We start from the raw sequence: 19,952 nt of genomic DNA, 5'->3' as shown, positions 1-19,952 counted from the left end.
CCATGCCTGGTGTCGCAGTTTACGCAGTAGTACGAGGTCATCTCCGAGGGCACGGGGTCATCAGATCTAACCGACATGGAGGATGCCGAGCGAGGAGTCGATGGCGCGGACGGACTCGACGGGTTTTCCTGGCCAGCCGAAAGGTCGGGTGTCGATGACGCACTTGGGCTTGTCGATCTGGAGATAGGAGATTCCAGTAGCCGGAGGATTCCCTCTGAGTTGACGTTGTAGTGGACGCTCCCGAATGCCATGTCCATGTTGCCTTGCAGACCAGAGAAGGTGGAGCGAGACGATTCGCTGTGCGGGGTGAATTCGTAGGAGCCGAAACGGATCGGGCTTCCCAGATGAGACGATGATGGTGCTGATGAAGCTGCTGATGACATGACGGGTTCAGCCGATGTCCGATCTTGTGCCGACAGGGTTCCCACAGACGGCGCCAATTGTCGAGGGTACTCCTCGTCAATGCCCTCCGATAGGGGCTTAGGGTTGACGGAATCCTGTAGGCTGACACGAGACATCGGTTCACAGACAAGCGGGGAGAGCAATTTACCCAGGTTCAGGGCCCTCGATGAGGTAAAACCCTTACATCCTGCCTGTCTGTTCTTTGATTATGAGAATAATGGGTTACAATGGGGTGCCGAATAGTTCGGCTGAGATCTAGGCGAGATTGCTGTTGCTAGGGTTACCTAGCTCTACGCTTTTCCTGGCTAAGATTGCTAAGATTGTTCGTGTCCCTCGGCAGCCCCTCTCCTGGCCTTTATATAGGAGGCCAGGTCTCAAGAGGTCTAACCGAATACGACTAGATTTACAGTAGTTTAGATCCAATCTTTCCTTATTTGTTCGCTTCCTTGTCTTGCCCGTCAAAAATCTTCTGGTGCACCGACCTAGTGGCCCATCTAGCCTTCGGGTGTCTTCATGGGCCTCCAGTTTGTCAATACCGAATAGGGCAATACTGGTTACCCAAAGGGTAATGCCCACGTCAGTAGCCGCCGCCATCGCGAAGACAAGTTTCGAGGGACAGAAGTCTCTGTTCCGGCACGCCGCCGGGACGGGGAATTGCCCCCGGAGTCATCTCCATCGACACCACCGCCATCTTCATCGCCATTGTTGTCTCCCATGATGAGGAGGGAGTAGTTCTCCCCCGAGGCTGAGGGCTCTACCGGTAGCTATGTGGTTCATCTCTCTCTCCCATGGTGTGATCTTTATGTGATCATGAGCTTTGTATCACTATTAATCTATGAGCTACTCTAGTGATGTTATTAAAGTAGTCTATTCCTCCTCCATGATGTAATGTTGACAGTGTGTGCATCATGTAGTACTTATCGTAGGTTATGATTGTAATCTCTTGTAGATTATGAAGTTAACTATTACTATGATAGTATTGATGCGATCTATTCCCCCTTTCATAGCTACTGTTGACAGTGTGTATGCTATGTTAGTACTCGGTCTAAATTGCAATGGTCTATTATGCACTCTAGAGGTTACTTTAATATGAACTCCGGACGTTGTGGAGCTTGTTTACTCCGGCTTGAGGTGTGCTTTTGTAGCCCTACACAATGAATGGTGTTTGTTATCCAACAAGAGAGTGTGAGAAAGTAGCACAAGTGAAGAGAAGTTATTTATTTATGTGATCATTATTGAGAGTGTCCACTAGTGAAAGTATGATCCCTAGGCCTTGTTTCCAAATATCGAATCACCGCTTATTTATTGTTCTACTGCATGTTTACTTGCTGCCATATTTATTTCATATTGTTATTACCACTCATATTCATCCATATCACTTGCATTTTACTATCTCTTCGTTGAACTAGTGCACATATACATCTGACAAGTGTATTAGGTGTGTTGGGGACACAAGAGACTTCTTATATCTTAATTGCAGGGTTGCTTGAGAGGAATATCTTTGACCTCTACCTCCCTGAGTTCGATAAACCTTGGGTGATTCACTTAAGGGAAACTTGCTGCTGTTCTACAAACCTCTGCTCTTGGAGGCCCAACACTGTCTACAGGAATAGAAGCGTGCGTAGACATCAAACTATTTTCTGGCGCCGTTGCCGGGGAGGTAAGGTAAAAGGTATTCATATCCTCTGACTACTAAGCTATTTCCTAGCACTGTTGCTGGTGTGTGAGTGCTCGAAGCTATTTCCTTTAGATTCTGCAATTATATCTTTTTGTTTCTTGTTTTTATTTTCACTAGTTAGGCTTAATGGAAAACAACAAAAAAATTAGAGATCTTTATGAACTTTATATTGAATTAGGACATGATGTGTTTCAAGAGAGAATTAAAAAACCCATGGAACTTTGTTTGCAAAATAGTTGTAGCAATGTTATTAGCATGAACTCTTTGAACACTATTATTGCTAATGCTATGGAAGAATTTAAGCTTGGGGAAGCTGGTTGTGATATTTTTAGTCCCCCAAGTTTTGAAGAGAAAATTTTCTTTGATGATACTTTGCCTCCTATTTATGATGATTATAATGATAGTGGTATTTTGGTGCCACCTACTATGGAGGATAAAGTTTATTATGATTATACCATGCCTACAACTTATGATGATTACAATGATGGTTGTGATAGTTTTACTCCCACTATTACTAATAAAATTGATTATGCTTATGTGGAGAGTAATGATACTTTTATGCATGTGAATGAGAATGCTTTATGTGATAGTTATATTGTTGAGTTTGTTCATGATGCTACTGAAAGTTATTATGAGAGAGGGAAACATGGTTGTATGCATCTTAATAATATTAAGTTTCCCCTCTTTATGTTGAGAATCTTGAAGTTGCGCTTGTGTTGCCTTTCTATGATTGTTGCATTATGCTTACATGACTTGTTTATTTATAAGATTCCTTTTCATAGGAAGTGGGTTAGACTTAAAAGTGTATCTTATTTACTTTTGATGCTCTCTTTTGCTTCAACTCTTATTTCTTGCGAGTGCATCATTAAATTTACTGAGCCCATCTTAATGGCTATAAAGAAAACACTTCTTGGGAGATAACCCATGTTTTTATTTTGCTACTGTTTTGTTGTGTCTTGGAAGTTGTTACTACTGTAGCAACCTCTCCTTATCTTTATTTTATTGCATTGTTGTGCCAAGTAAAGTCTTTGATAGTAAGGTTGATACTAGATTTGGATTTCTGCGCAGAAACAGATTTCTAGCTGTCATGAATTTGAGTAGATCTCTCTGTAGGAAACTCGGAAAAATCTGCGAAAATTCATGAGTAATCCTCAGATATGTACGCAACTTTCATTCAATTTGAGCTTCTTCATCTGAGCATGTTAAGTGCCTCGAAAAAATTCGTCTTTACGGACTGTTCTGTTTTGACAGATTCTGCCTTTTATTTCACATTGTCTCTTTTACTGTGTTTGAGTGGATTTCTTTGCTCCATTAAATTTCAGTAACTTTGAGTAATGTCCAGAAGTGTTGGGAATGATTGTGTCCTCTCTGAACATGTGAATTTTTGATTATGCACTAACCCTCTAATGAGATTGTTTTGAGTTTGGTGTGGAGGAAGTATTCAAGGATCAAGAGAGGAGGATGATATAATACGATCAGGAAGAGTGAAAAGTCTAAGCTTGGGGATGTCCCCGTGGATCATCCCTGCATATTTTAAGAAGACTCAAGCGTCTAAGCTTGGGGATGCCCAAGGCATCCCATTTTTCATCAACAACTTATCAGGTCACCTCTAGTGAAACTATATTTTTATTCGGTCACATCTTATGTGCTTTACTTGGAGCGTCTATGTGCTTTTATTTTCGTTTTGTTATCTTAGTTATCTGAATAAATCGGATCCTATCATGCTTGTGTGGGAGAAAGACACGCTCCGCTGTTTCATATGAACACTGGTGTTCTTAGCTTTACTTTTAATGTTCATGGCGAAGGTTGAAAACTGCTTCGTTAATTGCTATTTGGTTGGAAACAAGAAATGCTTCATGTGGTAATCGGTATATGGTCTTGAATAATTTGATACTTGGCAATTGTTTTGAGCTCTCAAATAGATCATGTTTAAGCTCTTGCATCATGTAGATTGCACCTATTAGTGGAGAATTACTGTAGAGCTTGTTGAAACTTGGTTTGCATGATTGGTCTCTCTAAAAGTCTAGATATTTTCTGGTAAAGTGTTTGAACAACAAGGAAGACAGTGTGGAGTCTTATAATGCTTGCAATATGTTCTTATGTAAGTTTTGTTGTACCGGTTCATACTTGTGTTTGCTTCAAACAACATTGCTAGCCAAAGCCTTGTACTGAGAGGGAATGCTTCTCGTGCATCCAAAACCTTGAGCCAAAACTTATGCCATTTCTGTCCACCATAACTACCTACTATGTGGTATTTCTCTGCCATTCCAAAGTAAATTTCTTGCGTGCTACCTTTAAAAATTTCATTCCTTGTCTTTGCAATACATAGCTCATGGGAAAGTAGCCTAAAAAACTATTGTGGTGATGAATATGTCGCTTATGTATCTTATTTCTTATAAGTTGTTTGTTGAGCGGTAATCATGTTTCTGGGGACACCATCAACCTGTTACACCTTTGTTGAATATCATGTGAGTTGTTATGCATGTTCGTCTTGTCTGAAGTAAGGGTGATTTGTCATGAGTAAATGGTTTGAGTATGCATATTGTTAGAGAAGAACATTGGGCCGCCAACTAAAGCCATGTGTCATGGTGGAAGTTTCAGCTTGGACATTAATCCTCAATCTCTTATGAGAATAGTATCTGTTGTTGAATGCTTAAGCATTAAAGAGGAGTCCATTATCTGTTTTCTATGTTGTCCCGGTATGGATGTCCTCAAGTTGAGATTTATCAAAAACGAGAAATCAAATGCTATCTATCTCCTTGGACCTTTGTACATGTGACATAGAGGTATCCCTTTGTGATACTTGATTGAAACATATGTAATGTAATGATAATCCATGGAAATCCGAGCTAATTAGGACAAGGTGCGAGCATTATTGGTATTCGATGCATGAGGCTTGCAACTTATAGGATGTTTTATGCATAACACATATGAATTATTACTACCGTTGACAAAATTGTTTCCATGTTTTCAAAATAAAAGCTCTAGCACAAAGAGTAATCCCTGCTTCCTTCTGCGAAGGGCCTTTCTTTTACTTTATGTTGAGTCAGTTTACCTACTTCTTTCTATCTTAGAAGCAAACACTTGTGTCAACTGTGTGCATTGATTCTTACATATTTGCTTATTTGCATTCATCATATTACTTTGTGTTGACAATTATCCATGAGATATACATGTTGAAGTTGAAAGCAACTGCTGAAACTTATATCTTCCTTTGTATTGCTTCAAAACCTTCTATTAAGAATTTATTGCTTTATGAGTTAACTCCTATGCAAGACTTATTGATGCTTGTCTTGAAAGTACTATTCATGACAAGTCTTTGCTATATGATTCAGTTGTTTAGTCATTATCTTTACCATTGCTTTGAATCACTTCATTCATCTCATATGCTTTACAATAGTATTGATCAAGATTATGATAGTAGCATGTCACTTCAGAAATTATCCTTGTTATCGTTAACCTACTCGAGGGCGAGTAGGAACTAAGCTTGGGGATGCTTGATACGTCTCAAACGTATCTATAATTTCTTATGTTCCATGCTAGTTTTATGACAATACCTACATGTTTTTCTCACACTTTATAATGATTTTATGCATTTTCCGGAACTAACCTATTAACAAGATGCCGAAGCGTCAGTTCCTGTTTTCTGCTGTTTTTGGTTTCAGAAATCTTACACAGGAAATATTCTCGGAATTGGACGAAACAAAAGCCCACGATCTTATATTTCACGGAAGGTTCTAGAAGTCCGAAGGGGAGACGAAGATGGGCCAGGGGCCCCCACACCATACCTGGCCGCGGGCCACCCCTTGGCCGCGCCACCAGGTGGTGAGGGCACCCTGGTGCCCCTCCGACTCCGCCCTTTCGCCTATATAAAGCTCCGTCTCCGAAAACCCTACCAGGATCGATGATATTCCACGAAGAGTTCCGTAGCCGCCGCCATCGCGAAAACAAGTTTCGGGGGATAGAAGTCTCCGTTCCGGCACGCCGCCGGGACGGGGAATTGCCCCCGAAGTCATCTCCATCGACACCACGCCATCTTCATCGTCATTGCTGTCTCCCATGATGATGAGGGATTAGTTCTCCCCCGAGGCTGAGGGCTCTACCGGTAGCTATGTGGTTCATCTCTCTCTCCCATGGTGTGATCTTTATGTGATCATGAGCTTTGTATCACTATTAATCTATGAGCTACTCTAGTGATGTTATTAAAATAGTCTATTCCTCCTCCATGATGTAATGTTGACAGTGTGTGCATCATGTAGTACTTGGCGTAGGTTATGATTGTAATCTCTTGTAGATTATGAAGTTAACTATTACTATGATAGTATTGATGCGATCTATTCCCCCTTTCATAGCTATTGTTGACAGTGTGTATGCTATGTTAGTACTCGGTCTAAATTGCAACGGTCTATTATGCACTCTAGAGGTTACTTTAATATGAACTCCGGACGTTATGGAGCTTGTTTACTCCGGCTTGAGGTGTGCTTTTGTAGTCCTACACAATGAATGTTGTTTATTATCCAACAAGAGAGTGTGAGAAAGTAGCACAAGTGAAGAGAAGTTATTTATTTATGTGATCATTGTTGAGAGTGTCCACTAGTGAAAGTATGATCCCTAGGCCTTGTTTCCAAATATCGAATCACCGTTTATTTACTGTCCTACTGCATGTTTACTTGCTGCCATATTTATTTCAGATTGTTATTACCACTCATATTCATCCATATCACTTGCATTTTACTATCTCTTCGCTGAACTAGTGCACCTATACATCTGACAAGTGTATTAGGTGTGTTGGGGACACAAGAGACTTCTTGTATCTTAATTGCAGGGTTGATTGAGAGGAATATCTTTGACCTCTACCTCCATGAGTTCGATAAACCTTGGGTGATTCACTTAAGAGAAACTTGCTGCTGTTCTACAAACCTCTGCTCTTGGATGCCCAACACTGTCTACAGGAATAGAAGCGTGCGTAGACATCACTCAACTACAGGTGCAGAAAAGTAAACTAGGCCTTCACTTGATCTTACCAGCACTTGACACTTTTTCTTTTTGTATTTTCTTTTTGTACCACACGCAGCTAGGTAGCTCTTTTTTTTTTTTTGCTTCTTTTCTATTTTCTTTTTTTTTATTGACACAACTCCTTGATAACACGACCAACAAAGTATGCAAAGCACCAAAACCCTAATGAGCAGCCTGTCGAGCGGTAAAACTAGTCTCTTCTGGGGAAGTTCCTAGTTACTTATATCGATAGGCTGTGTCTATGGTTGTGAACAAGCACATTGTACGCTATGTGGACTCGGAGTAACAAAAACTTAAACTAGATGATAGCGGAGACTCAAACCCTGACAATACTAGATGAAAGAAAAAGATACGCAAAAACAACTACGAAAAGCAACTAAAACTTGAAATTAGTGCAATCTAAAGCTATGGCAAACCCTAACCCTAATATTTTTTGGCTTTTTCTGGATAGCAAAACACTCACAACTCAACTATGGGGTGGATTGTGGATGGCTTACCGAGGAAACCCGAGAATCTGATACCAAGATGATAATGGGTGGCCCGATCTTCTCAGTAAGCAACGGTGGTGATGATGATCACGGGGTGATAGCAGCGGAAGAACACGACGATGTAGTGGAAGATAACTTGTATGACGCAACGAGATCTCTCGATTGGTCCCTGTCGCCAATGCAACAGCTCTCAACCCTGCAAGATATTCGCAACTCCACACACTTGCGCATGTAGCCGCCGACCACGAAGCGGTAAGTTGCAATCTACTAATTTCCAATGAAACAACAGATCACACAAGACTTTCAGGCATTTCACACCAAATTAATGCAATTGGATGTAGAAATTCAATAGAGTTGCAAAGCAAACAATCTATGCCATACTTCATTATAATTAGCCTAAAATAGATGTAGCATATTGGCATGTCAAACAACATTGCCAACTAGAGTTTGCAAACTTTGTCATACTTAAGTTCCTGGTTAATCCCAGGGTCTCTGTATTCATACTTGTATTTGCTCTTCTTCTGTTCACATATTGGCTTTCTCTTCGCAGGGCCTTCTTGTATTCACGTATTGGCTTTCTCTGCTCCCGTCATGTAGCAGAAATGTGCTCGTTGAATTCAGATTGCTAGACCTCAATTGCTTGATACATCGATCATGATCACCTTTATGGCTTTATCCCTAAATTTTGAGCTAGTTACCCTGTGTATCCATGGCGTGAAAAGCAGCCCACTTGCATCCCATGGATGTATGGGCAAACACTCAACACAGCACACTCCACGGACAAAAAAGAACTCAACTCAGCACACAATATTTGAGATTTAAGGGCTGAGACATGTAATTTCAAAATGTAAAGCCAACTTAGACGTTAAACTACGTTTAGATAACAGCTCTCCAAGTTCTGTCTCTCGGTTAATGATTCGCAGGTGTGTTGCCCCGTTCGGACCATGGAACCTCCATAGAAGTTTATACAAGGGGAAAAGACCCAGAGATTTACAAAGTGGTCGAAACCGACAGTCATCCAGCTGGCAGACTGTTCTACGGGAGTCTCTTCACCTCCGACGGGTTCAAGTTAGCTATAAGCTTTCAGACCTTAAAATGATCTCATAAAAACTGGCCGTGTGCAGTCCCAGCACGGAGACTCCGATGATCAGCTCACTCTATTAGTGCACATCAAAATTGCCTCTTTCAGCCCTTCTTTGTCCAATGATGTCTCCACCATCACCTGCATAAGAGTAGACCAACACTATGTGAGCAACTGAAAGTCTCAGCACCCATGCTGATTCGGATAAGCTTAACATTAAAAGCTCGTACCTCTTGCACATTGTTTCCATACCGGGCAAGGACCTTATATTTGCGGCCAACCAAAGATGCCATGTATACCTGGTAAGTATTAGATGGCTTTAGTTCCAGGAACCAGACTGCATAACTGTGTGACCACTAAACATTTAAGTTGTATTCATCTTACCTGAAACGTTGGAGCTAATCCTGGGCTACGGAAGAACCTTCCTTTGTACACATCTTTAACTTGCTCAATGTTTTTCAGCTGCTCGATCAGGGAATCCACCTCAGGCCACTACAATACAGTAGCCTTGGTTTCAACACCCCTAACCCGAAAATGATGCTCAATGAAAGATGAACTCATACATACCTCAAAGTCTGCCTGTGCAGGTTCAAGAGAACCATCAAGTGACTCTTCATCGCCAATGACTGGCTCCAAGGCCCCTACTGGCGGACTTGGCTGCATAGCAAGGAAAAACAAGAACAGCAACACATGAGAAAAAAAGTATCTATAACCAGCAACTTAACGTTATGGAAAATACGAGAACAAGGGGGTACTGCTGAACATCCCAGTACCTTTACATCTTTAAGTGACAAAAAGATGCGGCTATTGTTGAAATCCAGTTGAATAACTTTAGCATCAACAACCTGGAAGTGAAAATAGTTTTTTGCATCATAAAATTATATAACATTATGAGCATTTTAGTGCTGCTAAGTTGAGTTGTTAAATATAGAATGACCCATGTAACAAGTGAGGAAAACACATGGTTGTTCCAAGGGAGACATAGCTTCAGTATCCAGAGGCAGCTTCAACAAAAAAAACTTTAAAGAGCAAAAAGGTAAATAAAACAACTAATCACGACTACTAAAGTACTACCTGACCAATTCTGTATGAAACTGATGGATCTAAGGTCTCATCCCAGGACACTTCCCACTGCTGAATCAGTGCGGGAACTTCTTCAACCTTTGAAAAAAAACAGTTAGCTGCTGAACTTGAAAAGAAAATCATTCAAGGCAAGAATGGGACCCACCTCAACAAATATCCCAAAGTAAACAAATCTCTTTATGGTGCATGTGACAATATCTCCAACATTAAGCCTAGCCTGCAAAATAAGAAATTAATTTGTATGGTTGTGTAGAAATAAAATTAGAATAACAAACACTGCCTTCACTACAATAGGATACTAAACACACACTGACAAGTGACAAAGAAGTATTTATTTCATTTCAAGGAATAATTCTATTGCCAACACTTAGTAGAAACAAATCTTTGTTTGTTTTAAAGAAAAGGGTGCAGCTAAAGAACTAGGATGTGGATACAGGAGATTCAGTATATGTTTGCATGTAAAACTTGACTCAAACAACCAAGACAACTGAACTTGACATGTTCAATTGGCTTCTGCAATATTACCATAAAAACTTAGGAATATAAACGAGAGAAGAAGTACCATCAGACTTTTCCTTTTCTGAATCAACTCGTCACTTTCTTTTGGCCTCATAGAGAAAAATAGTCGCTTGGAATTCCTGTCAGCCAGGACAACTGATACTCGGAGCCTCTGCAAAACAATGGCATGTTACGAAAAGAATACACACGAGATTGAATGCTTGGACACAAGCACCAGAGTCATACTTGACCAATGAATGATGATAAGAACTTGGATTTCTCTTCGTCGTATGTTCGGAGAAGTTCTTCAAACTTCAGCCTAGACTGCAGAGTTCCTTGATCCTGATGAGCTACTTCTGAAACTGAGCTAGATTCTTCTTCTATGCTCCTATCATTAACCTCAGAACCTTCCTCCATGCTCATACTCTGCTTATACAATGAAGGATCACCACCCTTCCTTCTTAACCAAGTCTCAAAAGCTAAGTATTTCCATTTTGTAGCAAGATTACGATATGGTAAGAAACCTATCATTGAGTCGAGTGACACCTGGTACGAATTCATAACAAAGCTCAGACTAACATTAAACAGAAATAAATTTGATAGTAAAAATTGTTGATTCGAAAAGGACTAAGCACATACGACAAATCCCTTCGCACTGCAGTTAATTAGCTCCACCTCAACCCTTTCTCCAGTACTTGCATAATGCTCTAGCCTTGCCCAGTCACTCTCAGTGATGTCCTGTGTTAGTGATTCAGCAGCTCAGTATTCATATTTGCAAGAACTAAAAGGCTACTAGGGGGCCATCTCCTCCCAAAAAAACTGCATCCACTCCAGTAAGTTCAATGGTTCATTCTGCAAGACTATCAAGATCCTGAAGCTCTTATCGCAAAAAAAGTAAAAGAAAAAGAACGTCCTGATGCTAAGACATTAAAATATCAGGAGCCGCATTACCTCCAATGTTGATGCTAAGACATTCCCTCCATCGTCAACAAAACTTTTTTTATCTTCATCACTATCAGCATTTTTCCCAGCATCCACTTGTGATGGCAATGTTTCAACAGACAGGTCTTTCCTACAATGTAATAATTGCATGTTAGGTCGCTGGATGAATCAACATGGAGGAAAAGCACGACGACAATAGTACTTCACAAACACAAGAGCAGGGATAAAAAAATGCAATATGAACTGGTGCAACTAGAGCTTCAACGAATCATTGGAAATCAAATGATGAAAATGTTTGATAAAAATATAACTGCAGTGTTGCATCAGAATGTACCTCGGCCTTCCTTGCAAGAAAGCTTGCATAGAGAAATTATTGCTGGTCACTGATTGGTTCTCCAGAGGAGAAGTGTCTACTTGTTGAATTAAACTTTCCTCAGATGGTTGTAGTCCTTGAGAATACTAACATAACATTAACACCATGGATGATAGAAAACTAATCATAGATCTCTTATGTCTCCCTTACCTGCCTCACGTTCATCAGTATCCTCTCCAGCGCCAATTGAGGCAGAGCCAGCAGAGGCAAGTGCAGCAGCAGTATCTTTTGTGGCCTCTGGCTTTTGAAGAAGAGAAATGTTGGATAAATCCTCATCCATATCTTTCCTCATTTTCAAGTTGACATCTGGTTTCGTCTTCAGCTCTGGTTCATCATCTTCACTCTGATGCACGGTGGGTTTGCGCAGGGTGACGTCCACATTATCATCTGTTGAGGTGCTTCCATTCTCACCTGACTCTGTTCCTGCAGCTAAACTCTCCTTGCTAGGCCAACTATCTTGCACCAGCTTTGCTTGTGCTCTTGGTTTGCTCCCCATTGGTCGCATCAAGGTCAAAGAAGGCTTATTTACCTTTACATTGCTCACTGCTGGTCTTTGCAGAGACAAAGGCGGCTCCACTCGCTTCGGTTTGCTTCCTACTGGCCGTAGCAAGCTCAAAGAAGCCTCGTCTAGCTTTGGTTTGCTCAGTGCAGGCCTTGGAACACCCAGAGGTTGTTGGGCTCTCACTGGATTGCTGACTGCCTCCTCTGTGGTGGAAGCCTTGTCCTGCTTATTAGCTTCCATGAACTCCTTCAAAATAACATCCAACCTGTCCTTTTTGCTGGCAACTAGTTTATCTACATCGAGGGATGATGCATCTGGGTCTGACTTCTTCAGCAGTATCTGAAAGTGTAATTGAACAACACGTAAGGTAAGGGTTCATGATTGCTGATAAGAATAAAACTAAGGAAACCATGTTTCCACGACATAGCACCAACGGGTAATGCCAATTTGCCATGCTGTGTGGCAAGCAGGTTCGTGGTTAACACATCCTGAAACATAGGCAACATATTGGGATCTGTACTTGCAATCCTTCTACTTCCATGCTTGCAAAAAGAAAACAGGAATACACCTAGCGTACTTACGTATTTGTGAAGAAAAGTGATGCACCTACTCACATAGTGTAGTGCTTATTATAACTCTGAGCCCATGACGAGTAGCAACGGGGAACAGTCTCTATTGCTAGAAACTTCCCAACCAGAATGGAACTATATATAAATATCTATTAGAAATGGAATATTTCAACCAACTAGTTTAGCATGATTGATATAAACTATTAAACCATGAGACGAAACTTAACGGAATCTGGTACACACCCCAGCCATCCAGAATCAAACACGGATAACAGCACATGGGGTAGTATATTTTACTGGATGTCAAAGTCAGTACATTATGCGCGCACGTCGTACTCGTGGTGATCATATAGCTATAAGTAGGAACAATGTGACAAGGCGTCTCGAACTAGAAATTAATTTTGCATTCCGGTGTTCAGATAAGATAACATTTTAAAACCTTATCCACAGTTTTCTAAGGGTGAGATAATGTGCAGCAGGAAGAAATGGTGACATGAGAGGAGGGAGTTCCACCTTGGCGAGGGTGAGCTTGGGGTCCTCCCCGAGGAACCGCCCGAACTCGAGCTCCATCATGTCCCACTTGTCCAGCGGCGGCAGGTCCCCTCCGTCCTCGCCGCCGGCGCGCGCGCGGACGAGGCGCACCCGCCCGGCCCCTCTGCTGCTGCCGCGGCGGCGGAGCGTGACGGCGGGTCTCACGGCGGCGCCGGCTCCCGCGAACACGCCGGCCGCGGGGGCGGCGGCGGCGAAGGCTTCCATGGCCGGAGAGGTTTAGCGGAAGCGAGACGCGCGGTGGTGGTAACGGATAAACCTGTGGCCGTGGCCCCTTCTTCTCTCCTGCGTGAATGGCCGGATGCTTGCCACGTGGTGGCATATTGACCGTTTGATCGTAAATGCCTGTGCTAAACTCCTGACTAGATTTTGTTTCCAGAAGAAAAAAAAAAACTTATATTATATCTATTTCTTTTTGGAACAAGAAAAAAGTCGACATATGGGACGTATAGAATAGTAAGCAGCGCGTAATTGTGTATGGACTGGAAATGTTTCTTGTGAAATTTTCTTTTTTTTCGAGAGCACGCGCAAAGCGTGCCTTATCTTTATAGAAGGGGAAGCAAAACAAGTTATAGGAACACCACCGAGGTGCTGAGAAAACACACACGCCACCCTCCCTCCGCCTAGGCCTACTCTCTCGCTACATCTAGCCTCCCTCCTCTCCTAGCCCTCTCCCACAGATGGAAATCATCCCTAATCTGGGTGACCATTTGGTCCACCGTCTTCTGCTCCCTGTCGTTTCCGAAAGCCCTCGCATTTCGCTGCTTCCGGATCGTCCATGCCGTGCTGATGACCATGGAGTCGAACCGTTTCTTGTCAAACCTCCTCACTTGCTTGCGGGCCTCCGTCCACCACCTCTGTAGGTTCCCCATGAACCTTGGGTCTGCCATCCTTAGTCCTGCACTGTGCAGCACCCTGGACCATACCTGTCTCGCATAGGGGCAAAGGGCTAGAATGTGGTCCACATTGTCCTCCTCCTGCAGGCATAAGTAACATGTGTTCGGGTGCTGTTGCAACCCATGCCTCGCCCTTCGATCCGATGTCCACAAGCGGTATCTCAGATCCAACCATACGAAGATCTTGCATTTCATGGGTGAAAAGGAGCCCCAAACTGGTCTACTCATACTCCATCTCACACTTCCTTGGCATAACATCTCATACGTGCATTTAGCCGAATATGTTCCCGACTCCGCACCTTTCCAAAGGATGCGGTATGGTGTGGAGACGTCTCTCTCGACATTCTCCACCGCCTCCCACAGGACTAGGCATTGCCTCCAAAGCTCCTCCGTCATCTCCCCTGGTATGTCATCTATCCACGCATCCCCTGCAGAGCCTCCACCACCAGACGGGTGTTCTTGTGAAATTTCCATGACGCAAGTACTGAAAACAGTTGGGAATGGAAACATGAGATTTTTTGGCTCATGGTTCTGATGGTTATACATCACAAACCCCGTTCCTATCACAATTCACAAGTACAGTCATCATCTAAATGCGTCGAAAAATCAGAAATGACTGGAAACAATAGAGGTTAGCACATCAGTACTGCTAGTGAAATTTTGAGAGGTTGGCCTTTCTCCTTAAATAATTCGAAATACCTGATTAGTTGTAGCAACGGCAGGGACACAGTCAGACATACAGCAAGATCACACTTAGTCTGACTTCTTACAGAGTCTTGGTTAACATGATGATTCTGAAGAAACTAAGTGACCTTAATGATCTCGGTACCTTAGCCGAGAAACAAACGTGCCAATCACTGTCGGATCAAGGCAAACAGGACAGATACACCAGGTTCTACAATATCCTTCTGGATAACCATATTACAGAGCCAAAAAGCAGACAAACTCAGTGGTCAACTGTGAGTTGCGTTGCAGCCTCAGCACCATCTCCAATCATCGGCGCATCAGCCTAACATCCAGTATTTGCATCAGCGCTATTCTGAACATGGTGACTATGCGCTTGAGCTTGCAGCACAGCCTTGTTCCAGCATCTCCTCAACCCCTTCTTCAACACCTGCGCAATGTCTCAAATTAAGTGTACTCAAATTGCAGATATACAAGAGCGTGTGAACAAATAGGAACAAGAGGTATGTCTTAGTATCACGCAAGACTCAGCACATTGCTTACAGGAAAGAACGCTAAGAAAATCCGAGATTAAAAGGTATGGCTTAAATCAAAACACATACGATACATGGAAGATGTTTTAGGCATGTAAACATAGACAAATGAATCCTTAGAAAAGCTTAAAGTTGTAAATCAATTGGCAGCATCATGTCCTAGGACTCCACAAATTACCTAGTACAACATAGCAGATTTCTACATTGAAGTATAAAAAAACTCAAGGGTCACAGTAGGAACAATCAAACAAGTTCTGAACACAAGCTAGCAAGCTGTTCTTGCTACATAAATGGCCCACTACTTAAAAAAACTCAAGGGTCACCAAATTTGTTTTGGAATAGTCCCTTGAAAATTAATCAAGCCCACTACTTCAATTTCGCACATATTATATATAGCCATATAGGAGATGCAACAATGTAACCATACCAGTTGTGTAACTTTATTCTAAAGAAACATCATGTGATAAATTTACAGGTGTAAACATGACCAACTATGAGTTTTCTGCCTCCTTATATCTATCAAGAAAGAAGTCTTTTTCGAAAAATCAAGAAAGAAGTAGAGAAGGTAAGTCCTGTCGACTGAATAAATATTCTAGGGTGAAATAATCCAAAGGTGAACAGGTACCAATGTCATAATTTAGGCACGGAATTCTTCTCCTTAGTTTGGGCACTAAAATAAAAATAATGTGCTCTAGTGGAGTTTACAATCCCACGAGGTCACAAGAATGCTACTCATTGTGTAGACTCTAATAAATCACTGTTATACCCCTGAGCATGATATACAAGTAGATAAAAGTAGCAACTGTCAAACTATGCCAACAAGAATTACCAATCACAAATGAACTACCAGGCATCAGATCAGACAAGCAGTGTGAAAATGATAAAATACGAAGGAAATGAAATAACTAGGAGTACGCAACAGAAATTTTACCAGTTGATATTCTTGGCGTAGACAGTAACGATGGCGGGAAGTTGCTATATGTGTGCCCAGAGGGCCTGCAGGAGTCCGAAACAAACACCCTCTCGAGCTGGAATGTCTCGACGTCCAGTGAAAAACAGCTGGCATCGCGCGTCGGGCTTCCCCACTGAAACAGAAACAAGTGCCTCCCCTCTGAACCCATGACCAAAAAATCAAAATCCAGTGAAATTGTTCTCTGGAACTGCCACTGGCCAGAGCTCCCACAGTTGTGCTGCCTAACACTGTACTTGAGGTCATTTCTGTATGATGGACGCACAAACATCCCGGGCCTGCCTTCCCCTGCCTCTACAAAGGCTATATCCACACCAGCCAAACCTATGGCTTCGGGTGGGGGTTCGGCGATGGAGACCTCCATCCTCCGTGTGTCAAGCACCAGCAACAATTCCCTCCAATCTGTCACCCAGTAGAAGCACCCATAAGCGTACTGCCGCCAGGAGAAGAGAGCCATTCCTTTCAGCCATTGCAGGCCAGGAAGCAAATCGCTCCAGCTCTGAGATGAAATGGATCGCCACTGTCCGGTGGTGGAGGAGAACGCAAAGGCGGAGAGCTTGTCTGAGCAATGCGCCATCCAGACCACGCTGAATGACATCTCTTCGGCTGCAGATACTTCCTCGTCGCCGGCGGCGGGGGCGAGGAAGGTCTCGCAGTAACGGTGACGTTTTATCCAGACTGGTCGCAGCACCGTAGCGGTTAGGTGGGGAGGGATTGGGGGAAGCAGGAGGTACCGTCGGTGCAAGGGGTCGCAGACCACCAACTCCGGGAAGACGACTTCGTATCTGTTTTCGAGGTCGTGCTGGGGGGCTCTGTCGAGGAGGACGCGGCCGTCCCGAGTGTCCTGTACGAGCCAGTCGCTGGCGGGGGCGGGGAGGAAGGAGAAGGAGAAGTCGGCGACGAGGGCGGCGGCACTGGCTCCCGGCGCGGAGGGGTGGGGCGGGGCAGCTGGGTGGAACAATTTGCGTTCGCGCTCGAGGAAGCCGAGGAAGGGCGGGGTGTGGAGCTTGCGGAAGCGGCGGAGGAAGGAGCCGCCGGTGGCCACGCGGCGGAAGGAGACGCAGGCGGCGGAGGCGCGGATAAGGTCTGTTGGGGTGGGCAGCCGGAGGAAGATCTCCGCCAGGATCTCGCCGGGGATCGGCAGCGCGGTCGTTTCTTGCAGGCCATGTCGCTCCCGCAGCAGAGGAGGAGGAGACTCGCGTCGCTGCCCGAGGATGGCCGGTTCCGGTCGAGTCTCCGCGCCGCCGTCCATCCCGCCGCCGGTAGTGGGAAGGCCAAGCTCAGCTTCCAAACCCTACTTTCGTGGAGTGGAGTGGAGTGTGAGGATTTGGGGAACGAACGGGGCACTCCTGCTGCGGAGAGTTTAGCTGTCCGAACATCACAGCACGGTCCCATCCCGTCCCTTGATTGTCCATCTGACGGTCATAAGGGCATCTCCAACCGCGAGACACAAACGGACGCGCTGACTGTCCGTTTTGGGCCGTTTGGGTGGCCGAGCGGACACGCGGACAACGCCGCGTGTCCGTTTGGGTCGCGCGCTGCGCCCAACGCGCGGACGCAGCGCATATGTAATAAATAAAACAAAAATCAAATTGAAAAAAGGAAAACAACAAAACATAAATTTAAACTAGTTGGTAATTAAACTTAGCCCTACTTTGGGCAATTTTTACACAAAAGAAAGCCCTATATGGGCTTTAAACTAAAAAAAAAGCAAACCCTAGCCAGGGTTTGCGAGCACGCGGTGGCCGTCGTCGTCGGCGTCGATGACGACGCCGCCCCCCGGCGGCGAAGCGTTGTTCCGGCTAGAAACGCCGGAGGGCGGCGGGGACTCCGGCCAGGGCGACCACTGCGCCCTTTCCTAGGCGGAGTGCGGGTTCGGCGGGCTCGCCGGCTGCGCGATCGTGCCTCCGCGCGGACTCTGCGGAGCTGCTCCTCTCCTCCTCCGTCCGAGCGCGGCCGGCGCTCCTCCTCCGCCGGGAGCGCGCACGGCGCTCCTCCTCCCGGAGCGCCGCTGGCGCGTGTCCTCTCTCCCCGGCGCGCCATCTCGAGGAAGGCCCACGCCTCTGCTCGGCGTTCTCGGGCCTTCGACCTTCTCCGCCAGGGCGGAGGCGCGCAGCGTCTTGGCGAGGTGCGGCCATTTGGCCAACTCGTCGAGGTCGCACCGCTCGCGGGACGCCGCGGCGCCGCTGCGGCTCGGGTCGTCTTCGTCCTCTCGCGCCGGGCTCGCGGCAGGGCCGGGGCTCGTCGATGTACGGGCCGCCGAGGCGGCGGCCGCCCGCCTTGCGGTGTACGTGGTCGCGCGCGAGGCCGCGCCGTCGCCGACGTGAAGCACGTGTGTCGGCGCGCATCGTGCTCCACCTCGAACCACAAGTCCCAGTTGGGACTTGCGTCGCCGTACACGGGGTCCTCCTGGAGGTCCGCCGGCAGCTTCGCGTGGCGCCTCCGGATCTCCGCGACGCGGGCGCGGCCAGACGCCGGGATGGGCGGCACCAGAACCCGATCTGGGCTCAGGTGCCAGCCGTGGGGGAGGTGCACGTCCCCCCACGGCATTGGGACGCCGGCGTTGGCGTCCCAGAACATCCGCGCCACCGCTATGGTGACGTAGATCCGGTCGCGTCGGGCGTCGCCGGCGGCCCCATGGCGAACGCCGGCGGCGCGACTGGCCGGTTGCTGCCGGCCTCGTGGTCGTTGGCGGACGGCGAGAACTCACGCTTCGGGGCCATGGCGGCGCGGAAGCTTCGAGCTCGCGCGTGCGGCCGGAGTGGATAGTGGGGACTGGATAGGGACAGTCCCCCTCCCCAGTCCACATTTAATAGGACTGGGGCACCGACATGTGGGCCAGCCATGCGGACCAGGCGGACACGCGAGGACGCCGCGTGATTTGGGCCGGGTTTGCGTCGTTCCGGACGCCGCGGCCATCCGCTTTTGCGGTGCGTCCCCGCGTTGGGCCGCATTTTTGTCCGGCTCGACCCATCCGGACGCGCGGGCGCGGGATGGGTCGCCCCGTTGGAGATGCCCTAAGCACAGGAGAACTCTGCTGATGGAGACCACTCAGACACATACCTGGCCAACGGGCCGGGCTTTGGCGTGCCAGCCCGCAGCACGCGAAAAAAGCCCGCTACGGGCCCAGCCTAGACCGTGACGTGCCGGGCCCGTGCCGGCCCGTGAAACTTAGGTGTCGTGCCTGGGCCGCGGCATGGAGCACGCGTGCCAGCCCGGCACGGCCCGTTAAGAGGAGGCCCGCGAGGGCCCGCGTGCCAGCCCGAGGATGGCCGGTTCCGGTCGAGTCTCCGCGCCGGTCTGCCTCTGGTCCGCCACGCCGCCGTCCATCCCGCCGCCGGTAGTGGGAAGGCCAAGCTCAGCTTCCAAACCCTACTTTCGTGGAGTGTGAGGATTTGGGGAACGAATGGGGCACTCTCGTCCATGTAGGATTTCGCCCGGCGGGACCTTCCCGTGTTTGTTGATGCAGGAGGAAGCCAATGCCACCGGCGAGCGGCAAACAACAGCCACTAATGCAACACATACGTTAAAGGATTTTCGGCTCGATGAACAAGGACTTGTTCATGAAGATTGTGTTCGGCGTCAGGGAGTATGACGCATACTTCATGTGCAAAAAGCACTACACCAACTTATGGGGGTTCTCATCAATTCAGAAGTGCACGGTTTATATCCGCTGTCTTGCATACGG

The 19,952-nt window shown here is 46.0% G+C and overlaps 2 protein-coding genes across 2 annotated transcripts; both read right to left on the bottom strand.

The window, feature by feature from the left end:
• Nucleotides 1-8,422: 8,422 nt before the first annotated feature.
• LOC127308830 (uncharacterized) lies at nt 8,423-13,427 on the bottom strand. Its single transcript, XM_051339732.2, has 14 exons — nt 13,146-13,427; nt 11,712-12,402; nt 11,523-11,637; nt 11,198-11,318; nt 10,886-10,984; nt 10,493-10,792; nt 10,311-10,418; nt 9,894-9,965; nt 9,740-9,826; nt 9,439-9,510; nt 9,233-9,322; nt 9,050-9,157; nt 8,896-8,964; nt 8,423-8,806 (listed from the first exon to the last, which is right to left on the bottom strand). Exons 1-14 carry the CDS (start codon nt 13,386-13,388, stop codon nt 8,732-8,734), a joined length of 2,250 nt encoding a protein of 749 aa, XP_051195692.1. The 5' UTR covers nt 13,389-13,427; the 3' UTR covers nt 8,423-8,731.
• Nucleotides 13,428-14,730: 1,303 nt separating this feature from the next.
• On the bottom strand, nt 14,731-17,619 carry LOC127308831 (uncharacterized). Its single transcript, XM_051339733.2, has 2 exons — nt 16,226-17,619; nt 14,731-15,191 (listed from the first exon to the last, which is right to left on the bottom strand). The coding sequence occupies exons 1-2, from the start codon at nt 17,514-17,516 to the stop codon at nt 15,130-15,132; spliced, it is 1,353 nt and encodes a 450-aa protein (XP_051195693.1). The 5' UTR covers nt 17,517-17,619; the 3' UTR covers nt 14,731-15,129.
• Nucleotides 17,620-19,952: the final 2,333 nt, after the last annotated feature.

Source organism: Lolium perenne, chromosome 6 (genome assembly GCF_019359855.2).
Source record: "Lolium perenne isolate Kyuss_39 chromosome 6, Kyuss_2.0, whole genome shotgun sequence".
In the NCBI taxonomy this organism is placed as follows: domain Eukaryota; kingdom Viridiplantae; phylum Streptophyta; class Magnoliopsida; order Poales; family Poaceae; genus Lolium; species Lolium perenne.
The sequence above is the reverse complement of the archived record's forward strand: the minus strand, read 5'-3'. Positions and strand labels throughout refer to the sequence as shown.

Excerpts from the sequence above, each read along its gene's own strand:
- LOC127308830 (XM_051339732.2), bottom strand. The coding sequence starts at position 13,388 with ATGGAAGCCTTCGCCGCCGCCGCCCCCGCGGCCGGCGTGTTCGCGGGA. Across the intron at positions 9,511-9,739 it reads TTTCATACAGAATTGGTCAG|GTTGTTGATGCTAAAGTTAT; the intron begins GTAGTACTTTAG and ends TTTCACTTCCAG. Across the intron at positions 9,323-9,438 it reads TGTCACTTAAAGATGTAAAG|CCAAGTCCGCCAGTAGGGGC; the intron begins GTACTGGGATGT and ends CTTGCTATGCAG.
- LOC127308831 (XM_051339733.2), bottom strand. The coding sequence starts at position 17,516 with ATGGACGGCGGCGCGGAGACTCGACCGGAACCGGCCATCCTCGGGCAG. Across the intron at positions 15,192-16,225 it reads TACGCCAAGAATATCAACTG|GTGTTGAAGAAGGGGTTGAG; the intron begins GTAAAATTTCTG and ends GACATTGCGCAG.